Below are 16,755 nucleotides of genomic sequence, written 5' to 3'. Positions count from 1 at the left end.
TTCATTTCAAACTCCGCGTGAGCAGAAATCACACCTTATACATCCAGCTCAGCCCTTAGCCCCTGCCGAATGAATGAATGAATGAACGAACGAACGGATGTGGAAAAGGCAGCTCTTCCTGGTCTCTTGAAACAGAGCCTCTGGTCAGTTACCGGGTTGTGGAGCAGACCACTATGCGCCCAGCTCTCTGCCAGGCAGTTTCGGGATAACTGGGACATTGGGTCCCTGTGCTTAAGAAATGTATCGTCTCTTTGTGAAGATACCGCTGATGTGCAGGAAACGCAATTATGACAAGCAAGTAAAGATTCCATAATTTGTTTCTAGACTGTGGGCTCTGGTCTATACTGAGGGAGACCAGAAAGGTGGAAAGTCAAAGTGGCTTCAGGAGGAATTAAACCTGAAGCTGGGTCTTGAAGCATCTGGAAGGCAGGGGACAGAACACAGAGGGGCAGGAGTGGGCAATCGTGCTGGTGGTGTGACGGGGGGTGGGGGGCCTCCGGCTCAGGGTATCAGGGACGGGCTTCCTTCCTTGGTCCCCAGTCTTGCTAATCCCTCTCCCCTTGTGCCTTTCTGCCCAGGGCAGAACTGAGAACAGGCCTCTACACCCCAGGAAAGGCCTGGAAACCTCCGTGTGCATGTCTAAACAGCCGGAGACCATCCTGATGCCTACCTGGGCAGGTGATAACGGGGATGCTCAGTCAACGTCCACCTTTCCTCGACAGCAATTCACATTCACACAACTGTGAGTTGGGTAGCTCAGATTCAGAGTCAGCCTAAAGCTTTTGTCAAACCACTGAGCGGGAGCCACCATCCCCTAAAGGTGTCACCTGGGGTTGGAGGCTGGCCTCCAGGGCTCTGCAGGCCATCCTGGCTGGCCCCTCCGCTTGCCCTCTGACACGTGGATCACGGCTGCCTGGGGCCATGTTCTCACGCCCACCTTCTCCCCACAACCAATGATTACAGCACAGCATATGGTTCCGCCATTCCAGCTCCAGAAAGACATTCCAGGCAATAATGACATTCCAGAGAGCTCTCTTAGCAATACCGACTCCTCTTTGATTTTCCTTTCACGTCATTCCCTTGGCTCTTAGCACAAGCTGCCTTGAGCAAGAGATCCGTGGGTGTTTGTGGCTTAGCTACCCTCCTGGGCTCTGGGGGTGTGATATTGTGACTTATTATAAGAAACAGACAATTTGGTCTTCATTCTGTTGCTTGTACAGAGCTCCTAAAACCCTTAGAACTCCCTAAATGTGGAGAACATCAAGGTGTCTTTTCCTATGTTAATGAGGTGACTTTTGGAAAGCCCCTCTGTAACCTAAGGAAGGGGGCTGGTTGCCAGGGGAATCAACCTTGTGATGAGAGGGTGGAACTTTCAGTCCCCCCTCCCCCTTCCGCCCCCTGACCTCCTGGGAGGGGAGGGGGCTGGACATTGAGCTCAGTCACCACAAGTGACCAGAGATTTAATCAATTGTGCCTATGTCATGAAGCCCCCAAAAGGATGTAATCAATCATGCCCATGGAATGAAGCCCCAAAAGGAGGGGGTTCGTTGAGCTTCCAGGTTGGGGAACACGTGGCGATGTGGGGAGAATAGCACACCCAGAGGGCATGGAACTCCAGGCCCCTTCCCACATACCTCCTCCTCTCCATCTTCCATGTGGAGCTTCCTGAGTTGTATCCTTTTGTAACAAACCAGTAGTCTAGTAAGTATCAACAAAATGTTTCTCTGAGTTCTGTGAGCCACTCTAGCAAATTAATTGAACCCAAGGAGGGGATCATAGGAACCTCCATCTACAGCCAGTGGATCTCAAGCACAGGTGACAACCTGGACTTGCAATTGGCATCTGAAGGAGGTCTGGGGTAGGGAGTAGTCCTGTAGGACTGAGCCTTTAACCTGTGCAATCCGATGCTGTCTCCAGCTGGACAGTGTCGGAAATGAGTTGAATTGTAGGACACCCAGCTGGTGTTGCAGAACTGCTTGGTGTGGGGGAAAACCCCACACACTGGAACTGGAATCAGAATGGTAGGGTCCCATGAGGGCGAGGCATAGCTTACCGTCTCTGGATCAACTAGATGCATTTTCACAAGGCCTGGACCTGGGGCCTCCTCTCTACACTCAGCTCTCTTCCTGGGAACTCGCATCCATGCCAATGACTTTAATTATCACCTCTATGACGATGACTCTCAAAATTTAACCTTTAACAATGACTCTTCTCTAGCCACCAGACCATACACCCCGCTGCCCACCTGGCATCTCTGCTTGGATGTTTCAGAGGCCCCTCAAAGTCAACACGTCCAAAACCAAACTTACGACCCTCTCCACAACGCGACACTTTTTCAGTATCCCCATCGCTATGAATGCCACCACCATCGCTCAGTCCACGAACCAGAAATCTGAAGGCAGCCCTAATAGCCTTCATCCCTCACACCCCAGATCCGATCTGTGATCGATCCTATGAATTTCACCCCTGAAATACCTCCTAAATCCATCTGTTTTCCACCACGTCCATGACCACCTTAGTCTAGTCCAACTTACCGTCCTTGCTCACCTGTCTTACTCCACGCTCCCCCAACACCCCACCACTTCCATCCTTGCTCCCCGCCACTGTTCCCCACAAGGGGGTCCTTTCAAAATGTCAATCAGGCCATGACGCCTATTGTGTGGAGACTTCTGGTGCTTCCCACGTTCTTGGGCTGTGAGACCCTGTGGAATTTGGCCTGTTCACGTCTCTGCCTCATCTGTCCCGTGTCCTGGTGGAGCTCTGAGTTCCAGCCATACTGTTCTGCTCTCAGTCTCTCTGACGCATCACACTGCCTCCCTGCCAGGATCTTGCATCGATTCCTCCTGCTGGCTGGAACATGCTTCTTCCTCTAGCTCCAGGCCACCTGCAGTTTTGGTCCTTAGGAACCCAGAAAACCCAAACGCAGCACATTCTTGTTTCAGAAAGCTACTAACCAAGGTGAGACGGGAATATTCAGATACTACAAGCAGAGCTAATCTCCTTCCACCCCAGACATGATTGAGATGCTACAAGCTGAGCTGGTGCAGAGGGAGGTGTAGGGCCACACAGACAAACGTCAAGTTGGCCAAGGAAGGCCTCCGAGCTTCAGGCAGTGGACCCCACTGGTCAGCAGGGAGCCGTAGAGGGTGGGACTCAAGCAGCAGCCTTGACTGTCTGGCGTCACTGAGGGAAGATAACCCACTGGTGACGACCCATGACTGTCCAGTCTAAGGGACTCCTTCTATATCCCAAACCTTTGCTCAGCTCCCCAAATGACCACCCCAACTGATCACCCCATATGTGAGTAGCCCATCTTCCAATTGTCTGGACTTTCATAAGCCTCCAGGAGCATTAGGGTGGCGGGAGAGGACAGCCCTCCACACCTTGTCCAAGTGTGACCAGATGGAAATGACCAGAGGCCTCCCGCTGAGCATGGACAGCGTGGCCCCACCTGGGCAGGAGCGCGTCCGCACATCCACATCTGCCCCCCCAGTCCCTCCTCCTCCTCCTCCACCCTGAGAGGGATCCCTCAAGATGAGACCTCACTTTACTCCACCCTCCCTCTCAAAGCCCTTCAAAGGGTCCCATTGCCTGAGTATAAAATCTTTACCATGAACTGAAAGCTGGGACATGTATTCTCCAACCTTGCTCCTGCCCTGCTTCCTACCCCTCATCTCTTTGAAACTTGCGTTTTTCTGAATATTCCGATTTGCTCCATCTGTGGAGACGCTGAAGGCCAGTGAAGCCACAGGGGCGCGTGATTAGGGGGGCTGCCCTTTTGCGGGGCGGGAGGAAATGAAGGGAAGGAGGGCCATCCTGGTCTTGGCTTGCGGTTTGGAGGCACCTGCAGCCTGTCCGAGTGGTGGGCCAAGGCCACGGTGGACAGTCTCTGTCAGATCGAGAATAAAAAATTAATAAATGCCAGACCGTGATTTGGGACTACACGGGGGTAGCCCAGACCACCTGAGAAGCACGAGGGTCGACCTCACCACGTGCCCCCACCCCATGACCCCCCCCCAGGAGCGGCCACCAGCACCCTGCCCCACACCAAGCCAGGACGACCCTGGGTGCCTAGTCCTGGCATGGCCACAGTTGTGTAAAAATACTGTCTTTTCTCTGAGCTTAGTTTTTCCTCCCATCATTGGGGGGAGGGGGTCATTTTGTTTCTTTCCTCATAGGGGAGAGTGATGATAGAACAAGAGAAAAGATTTAAATTCCTTAGAAGCATGTGAGCTACAGAAAATGTGAGGATTGTTAACAAGTCCCACTTTGGGGCTGTAGTGTCTGCCCTTCCATCCATCTCTGCCCACCCACACTTCTCTGCTCCACTCCCCGCTGCCCCCGTCTGCTGGTTACTATGTGCTTCCTGTTGGATTCCTGGATGAGACAGGAGAAGCCCCTGCTGTCCACCCCCATCACTACAGGGGAGCTGGTTTCCTTACTCATCTGGGACCACCACACACTTCTTTACCCTGGAGAGCCAGGTATTTCCAAGATGAACTCCACCCCTCCTAGTTGGATCTAAGCTCCATCACCCAGCTGGCCTGCAGGCACCTCAGGTTGTGCTACGGAGGCAGACGGAGAAGGAGCAGGATTGGAGATTTTGAGAGAAAAGAACAGAGTCTTGGGCCAGGGAACAGCCCAAATCTAAATGGAAAAACAGAAAGAACTTGTTTTTCGGTCCTGCCCTTTTGTTGTCCCTTCCCTAGGCTGCCCAAGGCCCCTCCCCAGCCTGGGTCCCCATATTGTAAGCCTGCACCCACCCCACCCCCCATCCACTACCAGGGGCTTCCAACCATCACTGCCATGGCAAAGAAGCTAACCTACCCCAAAGTACAAATAGCCCGTGCTGACATCCTGAGATAATCTGAGTGAAAGCATTTTGAAAACTTTAAAGGCTCTGCAGACCTCACTAGACCCGCATGTTTACAGGGCAGGGGCCTTCGCCTGAAGGAACACCATCTAATGGCGGGCACTGTGCGCCCAGTTAGGTGAGGGGGAGGTGCTGAAAGGCGGGAGTGGTTTCCAGACCCTTCAAATCATGCCACACCTCTCAGACAGTGTGTCAAGAATCTTCTGGGTCCCAGCAAAGGTTCAGAGCTAGGAGGGCAGAAGGGCAACAGGAGGATGTGACGAGCTAGTGAGAGTGAGAAAAGCTCAGGCAGTAGGTGATGGTGGGAAAACTGGAGCAAAGGGACCAAGAGACACAGTCAAGAGCAAGGCAGTGCCAGGCTGGGCAGAGAAAGAGCAGGCAGTGGGTTCCCCAGGCACAGAGGAGGGCGACAAGAGTCATCAGGGCCTGAGAAATTGCCAGAGCCTCCGAGAGAGACAGCAGCAGGAAGAGGTTTCCTGTGGGAGCTGGACTTCCGGGCAGCAGGGCTTATCCTCGAAGTTTCCCTCATGGCATCATTGCTGTCTCATTGCTAACCGCTGGCAAGTGAGTGTGAGATGCCCAGAAAAATAGGGCAGCCCCCGTCACCAGCCTTCTGAGGCCGCTACTTCTGGCAAAACCAGACAGGCCAGGGCTGCCCTGAGGGGGACAGAGTATCCACACCCTCCCAGGCCAAGGACAAGACACCGGGCAGGGGTGGTCCTACTGACAGGCAGGCCCTCGGGAAGTCTCAGAGCGACCTGGGCACTTTCAGATTTTGAGAGGCTCACCTGGAGCCTTCCCAAGAATCCAGGGGTGGATGGATTTCATTTCAGAGTCAACCCTTCCACCGAGGTCTCACCCTGCTTTCCTGCATGAATTTGACCCAGGACAACAGTCAAAATTTGATATTCTAAGCTCAAAATTTGGACCCAATGGCCCTGCTGATCGCCCCACCGCTTGCCCCATAGGTCCTGCTGAATGTCACCTTTCTCAGCCCCCAAATGCGGCCAAAGTGACAGAAGGACCACCCTCCGGTCCCCTCCCCACGAAAGGACCATCTGCAGACCTGTCTCCTCAGCTCTGCTCATCTCACGGCCTCGCTCAAAAACAGCCCTCTCTCCCCGGATGTTCAAACACCCCCTTCCTGATGATGATACAGCCACAGTCTGCATCCCTGCCTTGAACTTGGATAAGGAAGAGTTAACCGGCCTCCCTGCCACTGATCTCCCCTTTGATCCTCGGGTCACGGCTCAGGCTCACAATGCAGCTCTCCTGCAGCTCATGATGCAGCTGGTGTTACCATTTTGAAACAATGTGACCAAGTTACTCCCTTGCGGTGGTTTCCCACTCTTCTTAGAAAGAAGACCAAATTGTCTAGTTGGTGCACAGGACCTTTCATCATCTGAGCCCCACCTACCTGTCTGAGCTGCTTCATCTCCCAGCACCCACCCACGGCCCGCCCTCCCCCTCCCGGCCCCTCCTCCACTGAACACACTCTCACGTCGTGCTCCAGGTACAACTGGCCATTGGGGTCGGGGGGGGGGGTGCGGGGAGGCGGGGGGAGTGTACATATATCTAAACTTCCACACCTCTATTCATTCCAGAACCATTTAACTTCCCAGGCACTGAATAATACATTGGAAACTCAAGGTAAACAGAACATGCTCCTTGCCACCAACCCCTAGGTGCCCACAGGGAAGGCAGATTAGTAAGCGAGGAAAATAGACTAATGAGGAGATAATTCCAGGAATAAGAGAAGAGCTAAAGTTGGAATCTGAACAAAGACCTACAGAAGTGCTCTGCCTAAAGCTATCAGGAAAGGCTCCCCAGCACACACACCTTTTGAGATGCATCCAGAAAAGATGAGTAAGCATCTTCAAATGGGCAAGAGAGGAAAGGAGATTGCAAGGAGAAAGACAATCATTTGTATGGTCCCTTGCAATCAGCCGCTGGTCCTGGCTGTTTCAGATCATCAACCGCCTGAGATCAAGGACTGCCTGCCTCCGCCTGCTCTTTCTCCACCCACATAGTCCCAAGAGGTGGCCAACTATGCGGTGGGATTTGAGGGGCAAAGAAAGGATCCTTCTAGTTTATGGAACACACTTTTTAACGTAGCCTACAAGACTCTTGACTGTCGTTCCTGTCAGTCTTCCCAGTATCAATCATCTCCTGCAAGTCACTACACACACACACACCCCAGAAAGACTGAACCACCCGCAGCTTCTAGAAGGTGACCTGCTTTTTCTGATCTTTGGTCTTTGGAGTGGTTCTCCCTTCTGCCCCTATACGTCTCTCCTAAATGCTATACCCACCCCAAATCCCACTCTGTTAACACGCAGTGTTCACAAGTTATAATAACATTAAAGCAGGAGAGCAACATGGTTAGAATTACATCAGAAAGATCACTCTGGCTATGGTTAGGATAAATGCAATGTCAGGGGAAGGATGGATGGGCAGATGGATGGATGGATGGTGGATGGCTGGATGGATGTATGGAAAGATGATTGGATGGATGGAGAGATGATTGGATGGATGGATGGATGAATGGATGGATGGATGGATGGATGATGGGATGGATGGATCCCTAACTCCTTTTCCACTACATGTGACCCTTTTTAACACTTTTATTTCACTGGTCACTCTGCTACTCAAAACCTTCATTGTCTTGGGACTTACAAACAACTTGGCATTCAAAGACTTCCATATCTGGCTGTTACATATCTCTCCTCCCTAATTCATCCATCAGATAAGAACATTCCTTTTTAGCCAGACCTATCTCCAAACTAACTTTCTCTCGTGCCTTTGCTCACAGTCACCCCTGCTTGGAATGTTCTCTCCACTTGTCTAAATCCCATCCAGCTAAAGTCCTATTCCTATACCAAGCCTTTTCTAACCACTTAGGGAAATCCTCAAGAAGTTCAGAAAATTTGCCTTTTATATCTTTGTATTCCTAGCACAGAACTCTGGATGCAATAGGGGCTCAGTAAACATCTGGAGGTAATAATGTGGGGAATGAAAGAATCGTTGCTTGTGAGTGAATTTTGAACAGAGTGGAGTCCCCTCTGAATTGAGCACAGACCTGCCCTAATCATTAGAACAACTACAGCACTAACAGCTGGCACCTGACATGTGCCAGGCACTGTTCTGAGCGCTTTCCGTGTAACGACTCATTTCGTCTTCATGATAACTCTGAGGTCGGTACTACTGTTGTCCCGTTTTTACTGATGAGAAAACAGGCATAGAGAGGTCAGGTAAGTTGCCCAAGGTCACCAGCTAGTAAGTGACGTACTCAGTGCACACTTTTAACCAGCAGGCTCTACGGTACGAAAGGAAGAAGGACAGCCCAGACTACCCCATAAGTCCCTTGCTGCCGGGACATTCTGAACGTCCCTCACCTCTTTAAAGAGGACTTTTAACAAACAGCATTTACATTCAATGCTCAGATCCAAGGTCCTAAAAATGAAGACCAGGGACAAAAAAAAAAAAAGAACAAGAAATTCATTTCAGGAAGTACTTCCCTCCACAACAAAAACCACAGATCAGGACTTGGATAAGGTGCCCAGATGAAACCTACTCATTGGCAGCCCATCCTACACTGTGGTTTGGTGTGTGACTGATGAGACTGAGGTTATCAACGTCCCTCCCTCTGTGTCATGAGGACGTGACGCATCTACAACATAACTGGTCAAAGCTGTTCTGTTAGCTGGTTAGTCATAACCTGTTTTGCAAGTACACCGACAAGAACAAGCATGACGATGCGACTGTGAGCAAAACATACTCCTTCCCCCAGCCCTCTACACACGCACACGCCCCACTTTCATGAGACTGACTGACTCTTCTCTTGGGTATACAGCCCTCATCCTCCTCCACCCACAAACAGCTCCCATCTCTGACCCTTCTCTTCCTCCTGGGTGTCACCAAGACTGATGATCTCTTTCTTATCCCCTGCTCTCCAGAGAAGGTGGAATGGATTTCTGTTACCCAAAATGAACTGGCTCTGAGGTTAATGCCCAAGAGAGCTCTTCCAATCATAGCTCTCCACTGAACCTGCTGGAGCCTTCCGGTCTGGATGAGACATTGAAAGCTCTAGAGGGACTCAGCAGATGTGAGGGATATGGATGAACCTGAGATTTTTATAAATACCCCAAATACATTTATAGTCTATAGGAAATTGCTCAGAAATTTTCTCTATGTTACAGCATTGTTAACAGATATGAGTAAATTCATATCATGTAGACAAACCTTCACCTGGTAGATTGTACTCTCCTTCAGGACAGGAATCGTGCCTGTCTTGTTCACCACTGAATCATTAGCCCTAACAGGGGGACTGGCACGTAATCAGCTCTGGGAGTTGGGCAGGTGTTTCCCCATAGCTTTGGAAACGAGAAGTCTCAACAGCCAGCATCCTTTGAGACGATAACACCGTGTAGAATCTTGAAGAACTGTTCATGAAAACACTTGAGACACCCCCTAGGGTCTCCCATAATTACTGGGTGGGACTTTAAGGGGGATTGGAGATCCTGTAATAACTAGTGGTGGAAACACTTGGGAGACACATTTTTTAATGTCTCATAACTTCACCTCTACTAGGCTGCTGTCCTAGCCAAATACAGATTGCTCTCACTTAAGACCAGATGTGTCCTCATTTGACTATCAGTGAAGTTACAATCACCACATTCCAAAGGACAGAACTAGGAGAAGAAGTTCTGGAAAAGGGATAAGTAGAAGCACCCAAGAGCTACTCTATGGGGAGGGTGGGGAGGAGCCTGCCATGGGAAGCCAGACTTAAAATACTAGGATCCAGCGATTGGTAAAAGCGAGGACAAATGGACACAGAGAGTGGTTCTCAGCCTTGGATGCACGTTGGAATCACTTATGAAAGTTAAAAGGTTGATGTCTGGTTCCACCTCGAGATCTGGACTTATTTGCCTGGGGCGTTCTATTGCGCCACCAGGGTGGAGACCATTGGTCTATAGAATCACTAACAGAATCAAAAATGTGAGCACAGATCCAGTCACAGGTCCTAAAATGTTAGATGGAAGAACCATCACCTAGAACACGAACAAGGGAAGCTTAGGACAAATAAAACGAAGGGCCACTTAGCACAGTGAAGGTAAATGTTTAGATCTAGACCTGCCTTGACCTGGGTGTTAAAAAAAAAAAGTTGGGTGCTACATGAACCTAGAAGCAAGGGAAGCCTGTCAATGGAGAAGGAAAAGCTCCATGCTTGGCACCCATGAGCTTGGCCCACTGCTACAGCAGAGGTGTGTGCTTCTACCTGGGGTAGGACCCATCTGTGCAGCTTCAGTTTGGCTCCCTGACTTTTAAAGCATACATTAGAGCCTTGATCATAAAACCAGCTTGAGAATCAAAAGGGGTAGGAATGGGTCTACACATGCCAAGTAAAGGCAAATGCTAAATTTCATTAAATGTGGTTAACTTGTGCCTGAATGAGTTGATATATTTTATAGAAGAACTGGAGACACAACTACCTGCCATAACAAACAGGAAGGCAAGCATCTTCCTCTAAATTGGCGACACAGATATGTGATTTTCCAGGAGGAGCATGGAGATAAGTATATAACACCATCATGATACAGCACACATTGATAAAGCAGCTTTCTTAAAAGGTGGCCCTCAGGTAGAATTTTATCATTTCACCTAACTTCAGAGGATCATAGCCAAGTCCCATAACTAAATACCTTGGTTAAATCCTTCATAATAAAATTGTTATTGAAAAAAAATTTAAAATATGCAGCTGTATCTCTAGAGTTCATGTATTATTTTTACAATTTCTCTTTTTCTCTTTCCTTTAACCCAATGTATTCATTTCATAAAGGTGTGTACTTAAATTCTGCAAAGTATTGAGTTTCCCAAGAAGAAATTAAATTCAAACTCTGAGTAGCAAAGAATCAAATTGCTTGAGTTTCAAGGACCAGTGAAGTATATATTTCACATTTAAAGAAAGATTCACAATACCTTCACCTGCTTTCTCTAACTCAAATAGCCAGATGTCACTTTTTAAATTTCTTAAATATTATTTTAAAAGAAGCAACTGTGCAAATCAAAACTACAGTGAGGTACCACCTCACACTGGTCAGAAAGGCCATCATTAAAAAGTCTACAAATAACAAGTGCTGGAGAGGGTGTGGAGAAAAGTGAACACTCCTACACGGTTTGTGGGAATGTAAATGGTGCAGCCACTGTGGAAAACAGTATGGAGGTTCCTTAAAAAACTAAAAATAAAGTTACCATATGATCCAGCAATCCCACTCCTGGGCATATATCCAGAGAAAACTATAATTTGAAAAGATACCTGCATCCCAATGTTCATAGCAGCATTATTTACAATAGCCAAGACATGGAAGCAACCTAAAGGTCCATCAACAGATGAATGGATAAAGATGTGGTAAATATATACACACACACACACAATGGAATATTACTCAGCCATAAAAAAGAACAAAATAATGCCATCTGCAGCAACATGGATGGACCTAGAGATTATCATACTAAGTGAAGTAAGTCAGACAGAGAAAGACAAATATGATATGATATCACTTATATGTAGAATCTTTTAAAATGATATAAATGAACTTATTTACAAAACAGAAACAGACTCACAGACATAGAAAACAAACTTATGGTTACCAAAGGAGAAAGCGGGTGGGGGAGGGATAAATTAGGAGTTTTGGATTAGCAGATACAAACTTCTATGTATAAAATAGATAAACAACACGGTACTACTGTATAGTACAGAGAACTGTATTCAGTGTCCTGTGATAAACCATAATGGAAAAGGATACAAAAAAGAATATGTATATATATGTATACCTGAGTCACTTTGCTGTACACCTGAAGCTAACACAACACTGTAAATCAACTATACTTCAATTTTTAAAAAAGATAATAAAGAAGCAGCAGAATCTTTTGGTCAGCTACTGTCACACCAGCTCACCATTCATTCATTCATTCATTCATGCATTCACAAACAATTTAATAAGCATTCACCACATACCCTGTCCTGTCCTGGGTGCTGAAACTTGAAGATCTCAGAGCCTACTTGGGGAGACAAATGTCTAAATCTGTAACCTTAATACAGTAGAGTAAGTGTGACTATACCACACCAAACTTACCATTTTTGATAGGCCCCTATGACAGAGACTACAAGCTGCTTACCAAAATCCATGTCTTCCTCTTCTCCCTGAACACACAGCTAGACCATATTTCCTAGCCTCCCTCCCTTGCAACTAGATGTGGCCACGGGACTGAATTCCGGCCAGAGGAATGTGAGAAGAGTGATATGTGCTATTTCTAGGCCTGTCCCATAGAAACCTTCCATGCATGCTTCTGCGTGTTCCCGCACGCTCTTTCCCCGGCTCAGATAACTGGAAGGGCAATTCTCAGGGCCACCTCGGAAGTCATAGTTGAAGCTGGAGGAGCCTCCATCACCCCGGGTCCCTGCAAAGCTTCCTGGAAAAGAGTCACCCCACCAACTTGTTTACCCACCCAGGCCTATCACCTTAACAAGAAGTAAACTCTTGTTGTGTTTTACTCCTTATTTTTTAGTCTATTCGTCAGAGCAGTTATCTGAGCATTACCTTAATAGAGTGCCCTTCATTATCAATGTGAATAATAATAAATAGAGCAGAGCATTACCCTAATACAGTACCCTTCATTAATGTGGACAATAATAAATATCTCCACTTACAAGTGCAGTAATTCAGCCCAGGGAGATACCATCCACGTCAAATACCTGTACTTCACAGCCTTGCTCAAACTTCCCCCAACTTGACAGACTGGACAACCCCCTCACACTTGTACACCCCAGGCAGGGAGAGATTCTCAAAGGTAGAGACTGGATATCACCTTCGATCCTTACTGCAGCCTGGCACATAGTAGGTGCTCGAGGAAAGGGTGGATTAAAAAATTGAGATGCTGAAAAGATGAGCAGAGAGGGATTTCTGGCCAATCACCTCTTCCGTGCTTTGTGGTATGGAATTCTGGAGTTTTGGGTGGGTAAAGAAGTTGAGAGGATTTGTCACCAGCAGAAATGCACTTTAAGAAATGAAAAAGAATGGATATATGTATATGTATAACTAATCACTTTGCTGTACACCTGAAACTAATAATACATTATACTCAATTATATTCCAATATAAAATAAAATTTGGAGTAAATCAATTATACTCCAATATAAAATAAAATTTTAAAAAAATGCTAAAGCATGTTCTTCACAATAAAGGGAAATGATAACAGATAGAAACTTGGATAAGAATTACTCCTGGGACTTCCTTGTGGTCCAGTGGGTAAGACTCCAAGCTCCCAATGCAGGGAGCCCGGGTTCGACCCCTGGCCGGCAAACTAGACCCTGCGTTCTGCAACTAAGAAGTCCACGTGCCACAACTAAGATCCAGCGCAGCCAAAATAAATATACATAAATAAATTTAAAGTATTGCACCTGTTGGAAGAGTGCATCACTTTCTTATACAGGCGAGGAAAAGAGATTGTGAGCCATTGGTCAAAACGGACTATTAGCCTCTAAGTTTTCTATCTGCTGTAAGACACAACTTTTCAAATTAGAGGTTTAACCCAATAGCTGGTTATCTAATGGTTTGAAAACAGCATTTTTTTCAATATAATGGAAGAGAATGGACCAGAAAAGGGTAAAACAGAAACACCTCTTTTAAAAAAAGAATCAGAAACAATATAATAAATGCCCACATGAAAAATAATACTCTTTCTGACAAGCTATTAATGAAACTACAGCCCATTATGCTAGGCAATGTCTTATATGTCACACAAATACCACTGTGCCAATCTTCTTAAACTTTAATGTTGATGAACTAGTCTCCTTTTCTTAGGCAATGAGACCCACGTAACTTACTATCTCTTTTCTGTTCTGTCAGGAGGCTCATAGGTAAGTTTTCACTCAATTACAGGAACTATTCTTCTCTAGGTTTTGGTGCTATAATAATATGTTCCTAATCTTTCATTATTTGGCATTTGCTAATTTATCCTTGATTTAAGTTTTATTGCATCTAGGCTTTCCTTTTTTGTAATTTGCTTGAAGATTAGTAAATAAGAAATAGAAATAGTTACTGATATAGGCAAGAATAAAAATGGATTAAAAAGGAGTTAGGGTGAAGAATAATTACCAAAATATTAAAAACAGGTATTTTATTTATTTGCATTTAATTTTTTTTCACAATGGGCTTGTATCATTACTTTTTAATTTTTAAGCGATTTTAATTAGTTAATGATGAACAACAGGCTAGAAAGTGGGAATTATCCCTTGGTCAGTGAACCAGTCAGAAGATGCAAGGGTGCTTTATACCTGTGTTTGCTACACAGAGAGAGGATCTGACCCTGGCTCCTTGTGAGAATTGCCATCCTTTCGTAGTTTCAGCACAAGTTAACCTAGATGGAGAGCTGTCAGACAGACAGACTCATAAATTATTTCCTTAGAGTTTCTGGAGGAAGGGCAGGGTTGTCAGTAGGAGCCTAAGAAAGACCTCTAGTACATCTTGAAATACCTGAAGTATAGACAGGGCTAATTTCTTTGGTTTGGTCTAAACAAGCCCAGGTTTGATCCTGGCTCCTCCTTCTCATGTCCAAGAACAGTGGATGTGGTGGTTGCTAAACTCCTAGGATCAACTTAGGGCACCAAGAATCCTGACAGGCCACTGTGTGCCCTCGCTGATCCTTGTAGCTCCAGCACTGAGTGTAGCATCTGGCTCGGCAGGTGTGCTCTGAACTGATGTGAGCTGCAAGCACAGGTGCATGGTGTGCAGATCCATTGAAATGATCGTGAGCCAGGTTTGCTAGAGCACATCAGACACTGGGCAAGTCCTCTGCCCGCAGTGGGTCAGTCTCTCCCACGTGCCTGTGAACCACAGATGTGGAACTCAGATAACCCGTGCTCATTAAGTCATGTCCCCGGTGGAGATCACAGTGGCACATTGCCTTAGGTGTTTGGTGGTGACAACCTGCCTTCCTGGGCTTGACCCCACTAAGTAAACTAACCATGATGATTCCAGATTGGAAGTCGTGTCAAGGCAAGCCTTGCCTCCACTATGACCACAGCACCACCTGCCAGCCTTGCAAAATTAGTATCTCCCTAAAAGCCCCAGTTCCACCCACATTTCTCACCCACCCCTCCTTGTTGGTATCTACACTCCCTTCTAATGGCTTCTTAAGAACAGAACAAAAGCAACAAGGTGAGGGGGCGGGGAAATGAATTTGAATTCCAACTTCATCCTTCTCTGATGATTCGGTAGTTAACACAATGTAACAGACATATTTCGTAACCTCTCTGAACCTCAGGTTCCTCTTCAATGAAATGGACTTAACACTGACCCCCAGATTTTGGGGGAAGCAAAGCACGGTGTCTGGTATACAGGCGATGCTTGATAAATGTTACTCTTCCCTTTCTCTTTGAAAAGTCAAAAACATATGGCCTGAGTCCCAAGACTCCGCGTGATCTGGTTCACTCTCACCCTCTCTCTCTCCCTCTCCCTCCAGGCACTGGGCTTCCCCCCTATTTTTTGGACAGCCCAAGCACGTTGCTGCCATGGGGTCTTTCGCCACTACTGCCTTTGCTAGATCATTCTCCAGGTGTCCACATGGCTGGTTCTTTCCTTGAATGCAATCTCTGTTTAAACTCCTCCTCCCCAACCACCTGCATACAAATAGAGACCGATTCTACTTTGTAGTTAGAGGCAAGATTCTCATCTCTAGTGGTCAAGTTTCTGTTCTCCGTGTGCTCTAGGAATCAGGTCCTCATTAAAGAAAATGAAAGACAAGCTCCACTTTAGTCCCCAGTGCCTCTGGCCGCCTAGCTGTGCCCTGTAGTGGAAGAGGGCAGGGAAGGGGCAGAGAGAAACTGGACAGAACCTGAGGCTGGTGTTTGGAACCCATCCCCACTCCTCACACAGCTTCCTCCATCAGCCAGCAAAGAGGCCCAGGACCCACGTAGAGGCAACTCAGAGAGCGATGCAGGTGCCCCGAAAGGACCTTCTCAGGTTCTTGGCTCCCAAAATGACGGTGCATGACAGGACACCGTGAGGGGGAGATTGGGCCCTGGACACCCAGCAGCTGAGGCAGGGCTCTAATGTCCGGTCCCAAGCACAAAGCCCAGGCAAGTGCAGGGACCCGGGGTCTCGTCATCCTCCAGAAGCGCCCTATCTTGTGTAAGATCTTCCCTCACCTGTCACCTGCCTTCCGGCTGAGACCTAACCTTGCTCAGTGGGAACTTCTATCCTGGACCCGCATCCACGTGGTCCCAGGGTGTCTCTCCACACCTGCTCACAAAGTCTCAGGACTGTGGCTGATGTCTACCTTCCAGTCCCTTCTGCCCACCGTTCATGCCAATGAAGTGAGCACCCTGCCCCCGCCACTCCACGCCTCTCCCACGAACCACCAGAAACAAGACACCCAACAAAATCCCTTTCCAAGCAAGGTCAACCCTGCCAAACACGTCTTTCTACTCAGTATCATTTGGAGGTGCAGCAGGATCACATCCTGCTCCCCTAAACGCTGCCTCAATTTGCTTTTCCTCTAAAAAGAAGTCCCCAGGAAAGTCACACCTGTGTTTCCCTGCACCCCGAGGTGTAAATGTCCTTCCTGGGGGTGGGTTTGGATAAGGGCTGGAGGAGACTTCCTGAAACTGTGAAGCTGCTCCAGGAACGCCGAAGTCAAATTGCAGGGGGTGAATCTGAACCTCTGTCCTCAGCAGATTGTTTCTGACTTAAACCCTGGGTGTTTGCTTGCCATTCAGACGCACTAAACTGAACACCCCCTGACTTAACATGAAGATAAAGAGATAGGAATTGGTAATTCATCACCAAAAAGCCACTGCACCAATCTTCTGCCTCTTGTCC

General features: G+C 47.5%; 1 protein-coding gene across 1 annotated transcript in view; it reads right to left on the bottom strand.

The window, feature by feature from the left end:
- The window catches only part of ANO2 (anoctamin 2), a 347,746-nt gene extending 335,635 nt beyond the window's left edge, over positions 1-12,111 (bottom strand). The window contains exon 1 of the mRNA XM_057557057.1: positions 12,053-12,111. Coding sequence (XP_057413040.1) covers positions 12,053-12,062 — 10 coding nt within the window. The 5' untranslated portion in view covers positions 12,063-12,111. The remainder of the gene's footprint in view (positions 1-12,052) is intronic.
- Between the last annotated feature and the right edge of the window lie 4,644 nt (positions 12,112-16,755).

Source organism: Balaenoptera acutorostrata, chromosome 11 (genome assembly GCF_949987535.1).
Source record: "Balaenoptera acutorostrata chromosome 11, mBalAcu1.1, whole genome shotgun sequence".
In the NCBI taxonomy this organism is placed as follows: Eukaryota; Metazoa; Chordata; class Mammalia; order Artiodactyla; family Balaenopteridae; genus Balaenoptera; species Balaenoptera acutorostrata.
The sequence above is the reverse complement of the archived record's forward strand: the minus strand, read 5'-3'. Positions and strand labels throughout refer to the sequence as shown.